The sequence below is a fragment of the Eutrigla gurnardus genome, assembly GCF_963514095.1.
Source record: "Eutrigla gurnardus genome assembly, chromosome: 19".
Taxonomy (NCBI): domain Eukaryota; kingdom Metazoa; phylum Chordata; class Actinopteri; order Perciformes; family Triglidae; genus Eutrigla; species Eutrigla gurnardus.
In genome coordinates, this window is record NC_139930.1 from 18131486 (window position 1) to 18145813 (window position 14328).

The 14328-nt window shown below is 44.4% G+C and overlaps 1 protein-coding gene across 7 annotated transcripts in view; it reads left to right on the forward strand.

The window, feature by feature from the left end:
• The window catches only part of arhgef28a (Rho guanine nucleotide exchange factor (GEF) 28a), a 36595-nt gene that overhangs the window by 4205 nt on the left and 18062 nt on the right, over positions 1-14328 (forward strand). For 4 of the 7 annotated variants that reach the window (XM_084034765.1, XM_084034770.1, XM_084034768.1 and 1 more), the window contains exons 3-13: positions 4892-5036; positions 5110-5433; positions 7748-7937; positions 8026-8215; positions 8538-8607; positions 9753-9787; positions 9898-9976; positions 12756-12832; positions 12914-13173; positions 13243-13366; positions 13447-13558. In XM_084034765.1, coding sequence (XP_083890891.1) covers positions 4892-5036; positions 5110-5433; positions 7748-7937; positions 8026-8215; positions 8538-8607; positions 9753-9787; positions 9898-9976; positions 12756-12832; positions 12914-13173; positions 13243-13366; positions 13447-13558 — 1606 coding nt within the window. The remainder of the gene's footprint in view (positions 1-4891; positions 5037-5109; positions 5434-7747; positions 7938-8025; positions 8216-8537; positions 8608-9752; positions 9788-9897; positions 9977-12755; positions 12833-12913; positions 13174-13242; positions 13367-13446; positions 13559-14328) is intronic. The other 3 variants (XM_084034766.1, XM_084034769.1, XM_084034767.1) reach the window with 2 other exon arrangements.

Here is a 14328-nt window from a genome sequence, read left to right on the forward strand (position 1 = left end):
TATAGCGGCTGTTATCTCAACACATCATCTGTTGTGCTAATTAGCAAATGTTAGCACGCTAACAAAGACTAGAAACGTGGTAAATATCACCCATGCTAAATATCAACTTGTTGGCTGTTATGGGGAGCATGTTAGCATCTTGTCGTTAGTGTTTAGCTGAAATCATGGCCCTTTAAATTCAGCCTTGCAGAGCTAATAGCATAGCTATAGCTACGTGTTTGTGTATAGCAGCTGTTATCTCAACACAGCGTGACTAAATATTCCCCCAAACCAATGGGTGACATCATGCTAACTATTCACTTCTTGTATACATTCTGTTGCTCTGTTGCACTAATTAGCAAATGTTAGCAAGCTAACACTAAACAAATATTAGAATCATGGTGAATATCACAGCTGCTAATCATCAACTTGTTAGCAGTTATCAAGAGCATGTTAGCATGTTGTCGTTAGCTTAAATCACTGCTCTCTAAATATAGCCTCGCAGATTGAGCTGCTAGGCTAGCTGTAAGTTTACGTGTTTCCTTATAGCAGCTGTTATCTAAATTACATGTTCACAACAGAGGCAGATTAGCCGTATCCTTGTCGTTTATCAGAGTACTCTTTTGAGCTATCGGGTATCTCCGTGTTATGGTTTATGATTTTGTTTGCCTTTTTTAAGTGCCGTGGCGATTGTGTTTGCCGTGCTTTTGGCATGGCAAACAAACTAAACCTCACCCCTGCCAGTCATTTATTGACATTCGATAAGCCAGTCAATCATAAAAGAAGAACAAAAAACAAACCTCCTTTGTGTGAACAAATTCTCTTATTACAGCGTTAAAAAAAAAAAAAAAAATACTGTACACTTAAAATTGTCCTTATAATTATGAATTTCAGCAACTATTTTGCACAAAATCTGTGTATTTCTTGGTAATTATCCCTGTTCTGTGAAATGAAATGTTTGCCTAGACTAGTTATTAGTGTCTCATTTGAACAGGAGATTAAGTCGGAGGTATGTGTCTCAGCTGGGAAAAGGCCTACAGTACAGTCCCAGCTGTCACTCTCAATACTCCAATGAGATTACGGCCCACCGAGCATCCATTAGCTCATATGTACGTACACTCCATGTCACCGTTGTACCGTGTGACTTTGGAATATTCCAAATATTTTCCCTTTTGTTAATATTCTTAGGAGTTTCAATCGGTCCCCTTTCTCACGTTAAACCATTAAAAAAGAGCAGTGTGTAAGAGTAAGATTAAGTGGCATCTAGTGGTGAGGTTCCAGATTGCGTCCAACTGAACGCCCCTCCCTTTCCAAGCGCACTGGAGAGTACTACAGTGTCCTTCATGTAACGTAAAAGCAGAGTGCAATTCTCTTTTTAGAATTGTATCAAGCCCCTACGTCACAAAATAACCACTAATTCAAAGGTAACGAAAAAGAACAAAAGAATATATTAAGTTATAACATTTTACACATGTTCCTTTAAAGATTGAGTAGGTCAGAAAAAACATTTTGTCTTTGAACGCATCGCCGAACCAAAGAAGCCCTTCATTCATACCTCTGTTCAATGCCCCTCCCCCTTTCTTCAGGGCTTTTTTGATTGGACGGCCGTTTTTCTAGTCCTACCACGACCACAGATAACATTTTTTTATTACTTTTTTATGTCAGAGCATTTAATGTATTCATTGATATCGGTGTGTTACAAGGATTTCAAGTAATATAACAGCAATCACCTACTCAACCTTTTCTGATTTTCATTTTCCTAACTGAAATACTACACCGTGAAAAATGGTTAATGTAAAAAAAAGCCTTGCTGGTTCCCCGCTGACGTCAGGCGGTCGTCTCACTGAGGGATGTGACTGTTATTGGAGCTGTTTTTGTTGTTGCGGTGGCAGTGAGCTGCTCCCCTGACGTCACCTGTGTGTGTTACACTCAGGAGATCATAGCAAAGAGCCCTAAAGCTGATGAGTGCCGGTCTCCTGGAGACGTTGTTTTCCACCTCACCAACATGGCGACATGATAAAAACACTGGTGTAGCCTTGGATTTATTTTTTTAATTAAAACAAATATCAATATGCATCAGTTATAATGTCATATTAAGGTAATCACACAGAGCCCCCGTTGCATATGGGACAGATTTCTTCATGTTCCATAATTAAGGCATTATGCCTGACCTGAGAACTGCCCATAAAGGAGGCACAACCACAAGGTGTTGAATATTTTATTGTTACTGGATCAGGTGGTGTCATGATGAAGCCCCCGGTGAAAAGGTCATAGATCGCATCAGTCCCTCCCCTGAGGCTCAGCAGATACAATTAAGATCAAGCACAAGTCTGTCTGATCAAATTGTACTATATTGTTGGGACCATCAGGTATCGCAGCAAAGAAACAGAAAGGATACATCTCCTTTATATCAATATGATGCAACAGAATAGGACTCGTCAGGTGACGATAAATCTGGAGAATTTGTGATCGAATGATCTTTGTCTAAAAACATGGCAAAGTGCAAACGTAAATGTATAAATTCTACTTTCAAAATACATAAAATACACATATCTATCGACACCCTGAGTCTCTCTAGACCCTTGTGAGAAATCGGGGAAGGCTCTACAAACCAGCAGACAGACATCTTATCTTTTTTGCGAGGTGGAAAAACAATCAGCGATAACATTAACGGCGGTTAAGTGTGAGCTAAGTGGTGCTACGGCTCACCACTTAAGGTGGGAATAGCAGCGCTGCTGTTATCAGCTCAGGCCCGAGAGGTCAGTTTCACTTCTACCTCCCAAACGGAGACTCATATCAGTCTGAAGCTCTCGACTCCGTCATTGATTAGTCGGCCAGGGTCAACGTGGTTTCTTCCTTATGCGGAGTAATAAATGAAGAAAAAACATAATCATGGAGTGGTTATCGGTGTCCTTTGGCAGGCGGCGTGCTATCTTAGTTATTTTAGCTTTTTGACCTTTTTAAAGCTAATGTTCTTCCCGTCAGCCTCAGCTGGAATCTCTGTTGTGATAACGGGGAGGATGTTGGATTTTATTAAAAAAGCAATAATCAATGGTGAAAAATAATAGTATATAAAAATAAGAAGATACAAAAATATCTTTCTAAATGTATAAGGTTTAATACCCAGAATCTCTGTAGCAGTGCGCTCATAAGCAAATGCAGGTCCCGAAAATGATTTTTTTTTCAACGTGATTGATGCCTTATTAACAAAAAGGACAAATCAACGATAACCCCCATGAATCAAATTAAGATAAAACCCTTAAGCTGAGTACAAGAAAACAGAAGATAAGGATATTGCTCAAGCTCCGATCTCCAAGTATGCCATCCCCTCTTGATACGCTGTGAGCTCACCCTCTTGAAAATTTGACTTTGCAGTCGCAGTAGAGGAGTCTGATTTAAAAATACAGGATTTAAAGAACAAACTAGCAAAACAAAAACTACAGTTGTCTTCTCCACTTAACTCATAGCCAGATAAAAGCATCTTTACAAGGGGTGAGTATTGGCAAGAACCTCACAATACGATACGTATCACGATACTTTGGTCACAATACGATACGTATCACGATATCATGATATTGTGATATAAATAAAGATGAAAACACAAGTACCTGTATATGTACATCAGATGATATTGATCAGAGGACAAATTGAGTCAAAACTATTTCATTCAAAACAGCCTCTCCATTTTATTAATACTAAGTACTGCATTCACAACGCGTCTAAACATCAATCTTTTTTTTGAGTTGAAAATCGATATTGTATTGGGCGGCAAAGTATCGCGATATTGCCGTATCAATATTTTTACCCACCCCTAATCTTTACAGTTACAGTTACATTTCCACTGTTATTTTGTAAAGATTTCATTCATTATTGTTCGAGTTCGAGTGAATTTGCACATTGATATTTTGTCTATTTCACGTTCACGCTCTGATTATTGAAACAGTAAATCAGAAGTTACTCAGGAGTTAGTCAGTACTTGAGTAGTTTTACTTCTTACTCAAGTAACTACTACTTTTTACTTCTACTTAAGTACAGTGATTCCAAACTAACCATATTTGTTTTTTTGTTTACTCCACCCAGCTCTGATCATGAATTGCCTTTTTTTGCAGAAACATATCTGCTAACAATGTGAGTGGAAATCTCAAGTCCACTACAGGCTTGGACCAGATTTGTTGTTTGTGTCTTTTTGGGCGGCGAAGGTCGAAGCAGAGTTCAGGTGAGGTCGATATGAAAACTAGTCAGAAATAATGAATCTCATTATGAGGGAGCATCATGAAGTCGTCTCAGTGTGGTGCAGTCTGCTCCCACTGTGAAAGCAACACCATGTCTCGCTTTCTTCCCTCTTTTCTTCAAGGAACCAGATTTTTTTTGCTCCTTCCATCGAGTACAGTTGCCTGAACTCTGTGAAACCGAGTAAAAGTCAAGAACAGACTATTTTCTTTCGAGAGAAAGCGATTCTTATGAGAATTAAAGGGATTCTTCACCAGTGGAAACATGAATCTGGATTAAAGTAGGTCATATTTGTTGTCAAAATGTATCTTCTTGACCCGAGAAAAGGGCAGAAAGTGACTTTTTTGGTGAATGTGGATGGAAGACAACAACTCCCACAATGCACAGCTCCGCAGGCCACTCCCACTGATCTAGAACAGCTTTCTCCACAGCCTCCAAGCAAGATGTTGCTTTTTAGTTTCTGGAAGTGAGGTCCCACCACTGGTCTGTAACAGGTCTGTAGTCTCAGTGGGTCCCACCACTGGTCTGTAACAGGTCTGTAGTCTCAGTGGGTCCCACCACTGGTCTGTAACAGGTCTGTAGTCTCCGTGGGTCCCACCACTAGTCTGTAACAGGTCCGTCCCGTTTAAACGCTGTTATAAAGGCGATATAACGGATGTATTTTCTTGGTTTCCTGTCTCAGGGACAGGTGGAGGCCCACGTTCGGTTACAAGCCGGCGCTCCGGAGGACGCAGAGTTTTACGTCGTCGTCCACGGCTCGACCGTCACACATGTGACGGCGGCGAGGAGAGGAGACGACGGGCTGAGCCTTCGCTTCACGGTTCCTGGTGAGTCTCTGGAAACACTCAGATTCCTCTCTTTGCATCGTCGTCTCACCACCGTGACCTCCTCCCCCAACAGGCCACGCCCTCCTGGAAGTCGCCCCCGTCGCCTCCTACGTCTACACCGAGGACCGGGTCGAGCCGTGCGAGGGCGAAGCGTCTCTGGAGTACCTCAGGGACGTCGCCCATGACGTGGCGGAGTACCTGAGCGCCAACAGGGACCGGCTTGACCCGCGGAGCCACCTGGAGGTCCTGAGGAGGTTTTCAGCTGACGGCGAGGAGGAGGAGCGGCTCGGAGGCGATGAAGCCGGCCTCAGGCAGCTGGATGAGAGGATCACGCAGGCCGTTGCCAACATGGATTACCCTCCGCAGTGGAAAAACACAGACGGTCGGCCAAGAGAAGGTGAGCAACGTGGTCATGCTTTCTGCTGATGCTTTCTGACACGCTGGGCTTCTTCTTCATTTAATGTTCAGAAACCAAAACCAGACCTGATCAAAACAAAAGCCCTTCAGGAGGCCTGTCCTTTTACTCCGTCCTGATCCGGAGGTCAGATATCAGGGATTCCTCTCTGCTCAGCAGATGTGAGCTCTCTCTCACAGTTCACTTTCCATATGTTGTGTTTTGGGGATTTTATTTGAATATGTTCTGCTTATTCACATCCTGGTTCACTTAAGGTCAGGAAAATGTGACGAAACAGAGTTTTGCTTTCGTTTGTACGAGTTTTTGAGGTATCCGAGTTTTCAAAGGAGATATTATACAGATCCAGGTTTTAGAATGCATATGATTTATAGCTTTTTTTAGGAACTGAATGCATTTATGTTGATCATAGCATTATATCTTGGGCTCGATTTTCAAACAAGCATTATTTCATGTTTTTTTTTCAAAATCCAATGATGAAACTATTGTAGTCGGTTTCTTTAAACTACTAAGCAACGTTGGTTTTCTAGCTATGAAGTACTGTTGGGTAATTCAGGTGTAATTACACATATACTTAATAGTTAATAAGGGTAAATATGTGTTCAAACAACAGAATCAAATAATTCTACACAGTTCGATCACATGTATGAATGTAAAACTGTCTTGCTCTGTGTATCAGACAAAAGTAGCCGATAAAGATACAAATATAAATTTACATCGGACGTGTCACAGCTCTCATATCTCCTCAGCTACATTTCAAAATAACGTTTTGCATGAACATCTCCTTCAGTAACGTACGATATCAGGCGTTCAGGTTGACTTTCGGTCTGAAAGCCGACATGAGATCTGAGCGTGTGCAGCCCAACGTCTCCATCACATGATGAGCCGGACCGGCCAGAAGCCCGGAGCAATTACTGCCATTATTCCTCCTCCGCCAGATTTGACTTGTCTCGCAGTCTCAACTCCCACAATCCTCCTCTGCACTGCTCCCACTCTTTTTTTTTCTTCTTTTTTTTTTTAACACCACAGCTGTGTCAAAGTTGTTTCTGGCGTCCGGCCCTCAGATTTCATTATTTATGATGTTTCATTATTCCAGGGGCAGTGAAGTCTCACCTCATATTTTTTTTTCTTTTAAAGAGAATGGCGGCTAAGCGCTCCCGGCCGTGCCAAGATATTACTGTATATTCGACATTGGGTGCAGCATGGAGGGAAAAGGAAATGACCCCAGACTGTTCAGCCTGTCTGCTGAAGGCTGCAGACAGGCTGAAGGTGTCCTCTGATCAGGCAGCAGTATAGTATACGTGCTTAGAGGGAGGAAAGAAGCAAACGTCCATGCAAAACAGATGCAAAGTAGCCGTCAAGGCCCGAGTCCCTCAGCGGACTGTTTACTGGTCTGACAGCGACATTCTTGTTTGCTGCTTGGTTCAGTATTCAGTTAAAAAAAACAAACTGGGTCACAATTAACGGCGCCATTGTGGAGGTGACGAGGAGTTCCAGTTCATCCGAGGGCTCCGGCAAACAAATTGGGAGGGAAATTCTTCTGCAGTGTTCTCTCACCCGGGTTCGAAAAGGTATCGCCATGGCAACCCCCCCCAAAAGATAAAGTAGCTCCGGTCAGTGGCATCGTTGAGCATTATTTTTATGGCGTTACTGTTTCTGACGGCAGCGACTGTCATCCAGTTTGTCAAGGTAATAATAATATTATTATTTATGTAGTGCAGGCCGTGCCTCACCTTTTAACTGCCATGCATTCTGAACATATGCAGCAGATGATCTGCAGACATTAACTCTCTGTTGAGTTTCTGTTATTAAATTAAGCAACAACCTGTAGAGTTTTGAATACTACAATATACAGAAGAAGTATTTTGAATAAAGTGTGCATGATTAAATGCTGAGCTTACTGTAAGTTTGTGACTCGGTCGCCACCTTTTGGAAACTCAAAGCCGGAGCCCAACTTCTCCTTTCGTTCACTAAAATGTGTCTTTGAGAAGGTTTGAGGTGAGAAGGAGACAATGCAGGAACACAATCCTGATTGCTGTTGGATCAGCGCCTCCTCGTCCTCCTCCTCCTCCTCCTCTTGGTTGTTTTTCTTTGGGTGCAGAGGAATCTCACAAATGCCATTAGGAGCTCCACGAGGAGGCAGAGGAACCGGATTTTTACACAGATGATCTGTCTAAGACGGTTAGAGCAAATATGACAGAACGTTTTTTCTTCTTTAGCTTTAATTTCGGGGAAAAGGCAGCAGTATACATAATAACGATGAGGCCGCCTCATTTCATTCTCCATCTCTTTCTTTAAGCCGCAGAGCTTCAGCCCAGAGAAACCCTGCTTCACCTTGCCGTGCGTTTGGGTTTGGTCCACCTCTCCCGCTTCTTAATCCACCAGCCGAGAGGTCAAAGGGCGTTGACCTTACCCAATCAGGAGGGAGACACGCCCCTCCAGTTGGCCCAGAGGGACGGACAGCACGCCATGTTCAGGGTGCTGGCAGCGTAAGGATCCGACTAATGAAGAGCGACTCATAGTGGAGGCTCCTTCCTGTCCTGTTCACCTCTTACCCCTCTTTCCCCCCCCGTTCAGTCCTCCAGGTCCTGTTCTGGGCCCGGTTCCAGGCGTGTGGTGTGTCTGGTCCGACAGCTCCTCCATGCTGAGGTTTTGTCCCGGGACGGACTCCCTGACCCTGACGGTGCGGCGGCCGCCTGACGGCTGCCCTCGCGGCATCATCGCCATCCTCCGAGACAGACGGCGAGACGCCGGCGTCCTCAAACTGGTGAGAGGAGGCAGGAACCTCGTTGTAACGCACGTGGCCGATAAATATTCCCATCTCATGTCTGATGTAATGTGGTGAGATAAGGTTTCGACTCCCACACACTTTAATTTGCAGTCAGATGTTTTTTTTGACGGTCAACAAAACAGGCCAGCTTTTTTGCAGTGAATAAATGAGACGGGGCAGCGTGGAAAGGGCAGACGGGATGCAGCGAGAGGAGAATGAACTCATAATGGTTTTGAAATACGTGATCACATTAGTCACCCTGCCCAAAAATGCAGCGGTATGACCTTTAAAACAAAATCTTTACACATTTTGTTTCCAGATGAATCTGCTCAGAGCTGACAGTGAGGTGGACAAGAGAGGCGAAGAGGAATTCCTCCCCAGTGATGAAGGTGAGGTGAATTAAATGTTTGCAGTGGTCATTTTATCACCTCCACACAGCTGATAATGACGTTCGGTTGTCATGTATCACACAATGTTTTTTTTCTTCAAGATTACGTACATCGGTACATCGAATCGCTAACCAATTACACTAATTGGAAGGAAGTCCTTGTAGGAATCAGGTGTCATTACCCATGATGCTCAGGCCCGGTACCTGCGTGGCCTGTGTTCTCCCGTCACATGGACGAGCCAGCTGTGTAACATGTGCTCCGAACTAAACAAGCGTCACACACACACACTCACAGACGTAGTCGTGTCCGGCGCTCCAAATAATCAGTTCCACGAGTCGATCGACGGAAACTCGGATAATCAATTCTTTCCAATCGATCTCAATGTAGATGTTTTTTTGTTTTTTTGATGTTTTTCTAACTAAATGTTTAATTCTCATCAAAAATAATTAATTAACTCTAATAATAATAATAATAATAAAAAAGTGTTCTTTAAATCACAACAGCTGTTATTTGCCGCCAGAAAACAAACCTCAAAGCAGATTCTGTTGAGCAAACATTTGTCTTGTCTGACGACATGAAGAGACTAAGAAAACATTTCCACCCTCATGCACGCCCTCGTGCACGCCCTTGTGCACGCCCTCGTGCACGCCCTCGTGCACGCCCTCGTGCTTGTTCTTCCTCAGAGAGTGGAGGGAAACCTGAGGGGCCGATTGTTTGTTTCCTTTGGTGACTCATGCAAACACACACACGGAGGGAGTCCCTCAGATCCACGCTGCCTCTTATTATTATTATTATTTTTCTCTCCGTCACCACACACCCATTCCGACCTGTGGCCGGTGTTCCTGGTAACCATGGAGACGGCAGACGGAGGTATCGACTCGTAAAGGGAAAGCAGGAAGTGTACCTCGGTATCGACTTGGTTTCGGCGGACGTCTGTTCATCCAAATTGAAGCAGCCGTCGGGAGTGTGTTTTCCTCCTCCAGGAAACCTGCTGCTCCACACGGACACAACAACCCCGGCCAGCGTTTGATTCCTGGAGAGCAGAGGAGCTCACATCGTACCACGCGTCCTGGGAGGGAGATGTGTTAGTGTGTGTCATGCAACTTCACGGCTAATATTTGTATTATTTTTAAATTTTTGCACAGGCAAGGAGCTCCGAGTGGAAACGCTGGTGGACAACGTGAGTGATGTTGTTGATGTTATATATATATAGATTTTATTAGAGTAAACAATGCTTTGGATTTTTTTCCTAAGAACAGCACTTCCTCTCTTGTGTGGCTTTGTTTTAAGGTATTTGAAGAACAGCTCATTCTTTCTTTGGACGACGAAGACGACGACGAAGAAGAAGAGTACCGATCCTCATTATCTGGTAATTCTCTTTCCCTTCCTTCTCTCCCTTTATCCACCTCAGGGATTTGGCAATGGCAACTCATCCAAACCCCCAAAATGCTGTTTCCATTATGGCAATAATAATACTCATCTGGTTTCAATCCCTGAAAGTAAGAGTTCCGTCCAGAAGTTGTTCTACGACTGCTTTTCCTGGTAGAATGAGGAGGGGGGCGTGTTCGTGTGTCGGGCAGCAACTTCTGCTTAAATGTTTCTGCACAGGCATTAACAAGGACTTCCATGTGGCCTGAATAATGAATGGGTAATTCATAAAAAAAAACACACACACACACAACATATTTGTGGCTGTACTGAAACAGCAGGGGAGTGGGAACACAACAAGCCTTTCTCTGGTGACGCTGGCACAATAAACGCTGCCGAGCTCTGTTTCTGTTTAGGAAATCAATAGACCGGCGAGCTTCACAGGCAAGTTTGTCTTTTCCTTTAAACGGATCCTCTTGAGGCTCCGCAGGTCCGTTCGTCTTCACCCCCGTCGTTCCACAATGACTCAGTCCGGGAGTCCAGAGGAATCTGCCCCGTCACGGGGACAAAGACAGGAATGGGGTCAGGCGTGTCCCACTCCAAACGCTCTGTCTGAGCTGGGAGATGCCCAACCCCCTGCTACCCCCCCCGACTCCCCTGGATCAGACAGTGGAGCTCTGTACTTGAATTCAGAGGGGGGGGAGGGGGGGTGTTAACGAGCTCAGATGTTGTCGGTTTACAAAAGCTGACATTTCAGGTTAACCTTGGATTCTCTTTAAACGCACACGTGCACGCCAGATTTGTACGAGCTCAGCTGCCGTGAAAAACACTCGTAAAGACTTGGAGGGAGGATGCTGGGATTCTTCAGGTGTTGCCACGGGTTACGGTGAATGCTAATTCCATGTGGAGGGGTGGGGGGCTGTTGTAAACTCTAGAGAGGCTGCTGAATGGAGAGAGACCCATCAACTTTTGGGGGGGAAGTGTGTGTGAGATGGAGGGTTTTTTGAGCTGCATATTTTTTTTGTATTGCGATGACAGCACCTCGAGGTCGTTCTGGTGCAAACTTGTCACCCAGAGTTATTGTTTTATTTTTCCAGAGGTTTCTCTGGTTTCGCTGACATAACTCAGCGGCGGCAGTTGTTGTTGGAGCGAGCCGACGTGACAATTAGTCTAGCGGCTGCTCCTTCAATCCTTCAAATCTGTCGTGTAACGCTGCACAAACAGACACACACGCACACGCCTGCCGGCCGGGTTTGAGATGGGGTGATAAAGGCGATGAATCGATATGTATGAGAAGAAGTCTTGTGTGTTTGAGCTCCGTGTTAATGTGTTCACTGTGCGAGAGCAGCGGAGAGGAAATGCCTCTGTGATGCCCAGGATTTCCCTTACATTAGTGCAGGCATGGCCGGCCCAGACATCAAAGTCGGGCTCCTCACCAACGCTGGTAACTTTCCACAGCAAATATCCCAAAACATGTCGGAGGTGCTTTAACTTTGCTTACTGCTACCTTTTAATATATACTAAATACGATTTTCTGTGCAAAATATCATATTTTTGGTGCATTCTTATGTATTAAAATACAGTAATTAAAGGAGTTCAAATGATCTCCACCTCAACGTGCTGTGAATGCATAGAAATAACTTAATAATTAAATTGCAATATAAACTTTACATAAATGTGTCAACTTTCTCATGTTAAGAAAGTAAGCGTGCTTACGGTAGACACAGCTAAATGCTAGCATCAGAATGCTAACATGCTAGCAGTGGCTATGCTAACATGCTGCTGTTTTAAGTTCACGTTACCATGGTCACCATCTTAGTTTAGCATATTTGCATGCTAAGATTAGTTAGCGCTAAACGGTTAAAGTACAGTTGAGGCTGATGGGAATGCCATTGTTTTGCAGGTCATAATATAATAAATATATATTTATAATATATACATATTGCACACATTTAAGCCTTGTCACTGTGACAAAAAATAAATTAAAAAAAATTAAGTTTCTGGACAGAGAAGTTTAAACCAGGCAGAATCCTTCCGAAAAGTGAAGCCAAATCTGAAGTGCCTCAAACTTGCATTCTCTCTACTGGCCATCAGGGCGACTCCGGAATTCTGGATATTTGTGAGAAAATGGTCCTACTTCTCACAGGTTTAATTATCTCAGTAAACCTTGTAAACGTGAGTTTATGTTCTCAATCTCTAGTTTCAGGTCTTCTTCAATCCAGCATGAAGTTCATTTAGAACATTATGGTCCATTTAGAGTCCAACAGATGATGAAACTGTTTTGTTTTGTGCGGCGAGTGATGTGGCGCCCGTAAATAAGAGAGAAAGTCAATAATCCAGTCAATCGTGCTGGCGGTTAGGATGATATATGGACCTTTTAAAGGTCAAACAGGGAGCAGGTATGCAGCATCACATTTTCCTTTCTTTTACTCCTAAGCCTTGGCATTTATATCAGTAATGAAAGATCAATAAATGATGTTCCCATAATCCCAAATCACAAGAATGGTCGTTTATTTTCTCTTTTCTGGCGTACCTGGAGGTGTTTTTCTTTAAAGCCGTTGTTGATGTTTCTGTTTAAGTCACGTTGTATCGGTTTAACTGATGGGGGATGAGTAACGGTGATGAAAAGCGGCGTCACGCCGGCGTGCGCCGCGACAGTTAATCATTCGGCGGGATGAAAAACAAATTCCGAGTAGACGTCTTTGTGATCCTTACTGGGAAAAAAAGGTGTGGAGGCTCAGAGGAGCAGAATCTAAAACGTGACTGTGTGTTTATCACAGTGAACGGGGATCCGGTCCAGATCCAGTCCATCCAGCTCACTACAGACCCTCTGATCTCCATGATAGACGGCACACAGGTGATCTTTAAACCCAGAGTCATTCTTTTCTGTCTTTTCCTTCTACGTTTTAAGAACTCTCTTTTTTTTTTTTTACCTCAGGAGGAGGATGGCGACAGGAAGTGCAGCGTCGGCGGCGTGACCCGGGACAGCACGGGGACCGACAGCGGCTTGTGGGACGCGGTGGACTCGGAGGATCTCCTGCCGGCCGACACCCCTCCGCCTGATTCTGAGGAGTTCTTCCCTCCCTCCCTCCCCTGCTCTCCCACACCCTCGCCCGCCGACCAGGCGCTCGCCAGGCTGAACCGTCCCGCCTCCTTTGAGCCGGGAGAAAGCCCCCCCATGGAGCCCTGCGACCTCAGGTATTCACCATCGTCCAATCAGAACGCAGCGTTTTCCCTCTGTGTGTATAACTGGACATGTCTCTCCAGTCTCGTGGCTCTGGAGGTCGACAGCGAGGAGGACGCCGCTGAGCCGGAAGTCCAGAAAACCGTTAGCCCCTCCCCCGACGTCACGTGCGCTCGCAGCCAGTCCGCCTCTTCAGAACCCGCCAAAGTAAAACACCATCTCTCATCAGATGTTTCTTTTTTTCTTACCTCACAAGAAAGTTTAACGTTTTTTGTTTTTTCTCCGAGGTGTCGGTTGACCACGGGATTCGAATGCGTTCGTATTCCTACTCCTCCCCCAAAATCAGCTTGCGTCCGGCTCGTGTTGCCCGGGACAACCACACCCCAGACGTCAGCCCCGGTCAGTGATGCCCGGGAATATTTACTCCATCGCCTAGTTAGCAAACTCCACATCACTAACAATGAACTAACTTCACTTGTTCGGTGATGCTAACTTTTGAACGTTCTGTTTTTCTCAGATAATCTCACTACTAAAATAAAGTGCGGTCAACTCCCAAGAAATGAATATGCTTAAAGCAGTAGTTTGTTCAATTTGGGAAATATATTTTACTTTTCTTGCCAGCAGTTAGGTGAGAAGATCCCTCTCTTGTCTGTCCATTAAATATGAAGCTACTGTTAGCTTAGCATAAAGACAGATAGCCTACCAGCACCTGTTTTATCCTGTTTGTTAAATCGACTATGAGGAGCTTTAATTTGTGTTGATTTTGGAGGTGGAGAAAAGTAGTTCCCAGCACCAGAGTCCCTTTAGAAAACCCCTCGTTTTAATGCGGTAGGGTCTGAGTCCTGGTTCTGGTTCTCCCATGCCTTCAGTCCCTCCAGTTCTGGCTCCCAGCAGGGAGACCCGAGTTAAAAGTTTCTCATGGTAACAAAAAAACATCAAGTTGAGGTTTTATGGGACTATTTCCTGCCCGGGAGCAGCGACTTCCCAGAGTTTTTGAGCCTGGAAAAACCACAACAGACAGACACGAGAGAGAGCTCTCCAACTGTTGGTACGAAAGCAAGTATTTCCCCAAAAATGTTAAAGCTACTCCTTTTTAACAGTTTTCTTGCAAGAAGTAGTAATAAATGAAGAGCTTCCCAGATGGAGTTGACTGTGCGATAGTGTTGATT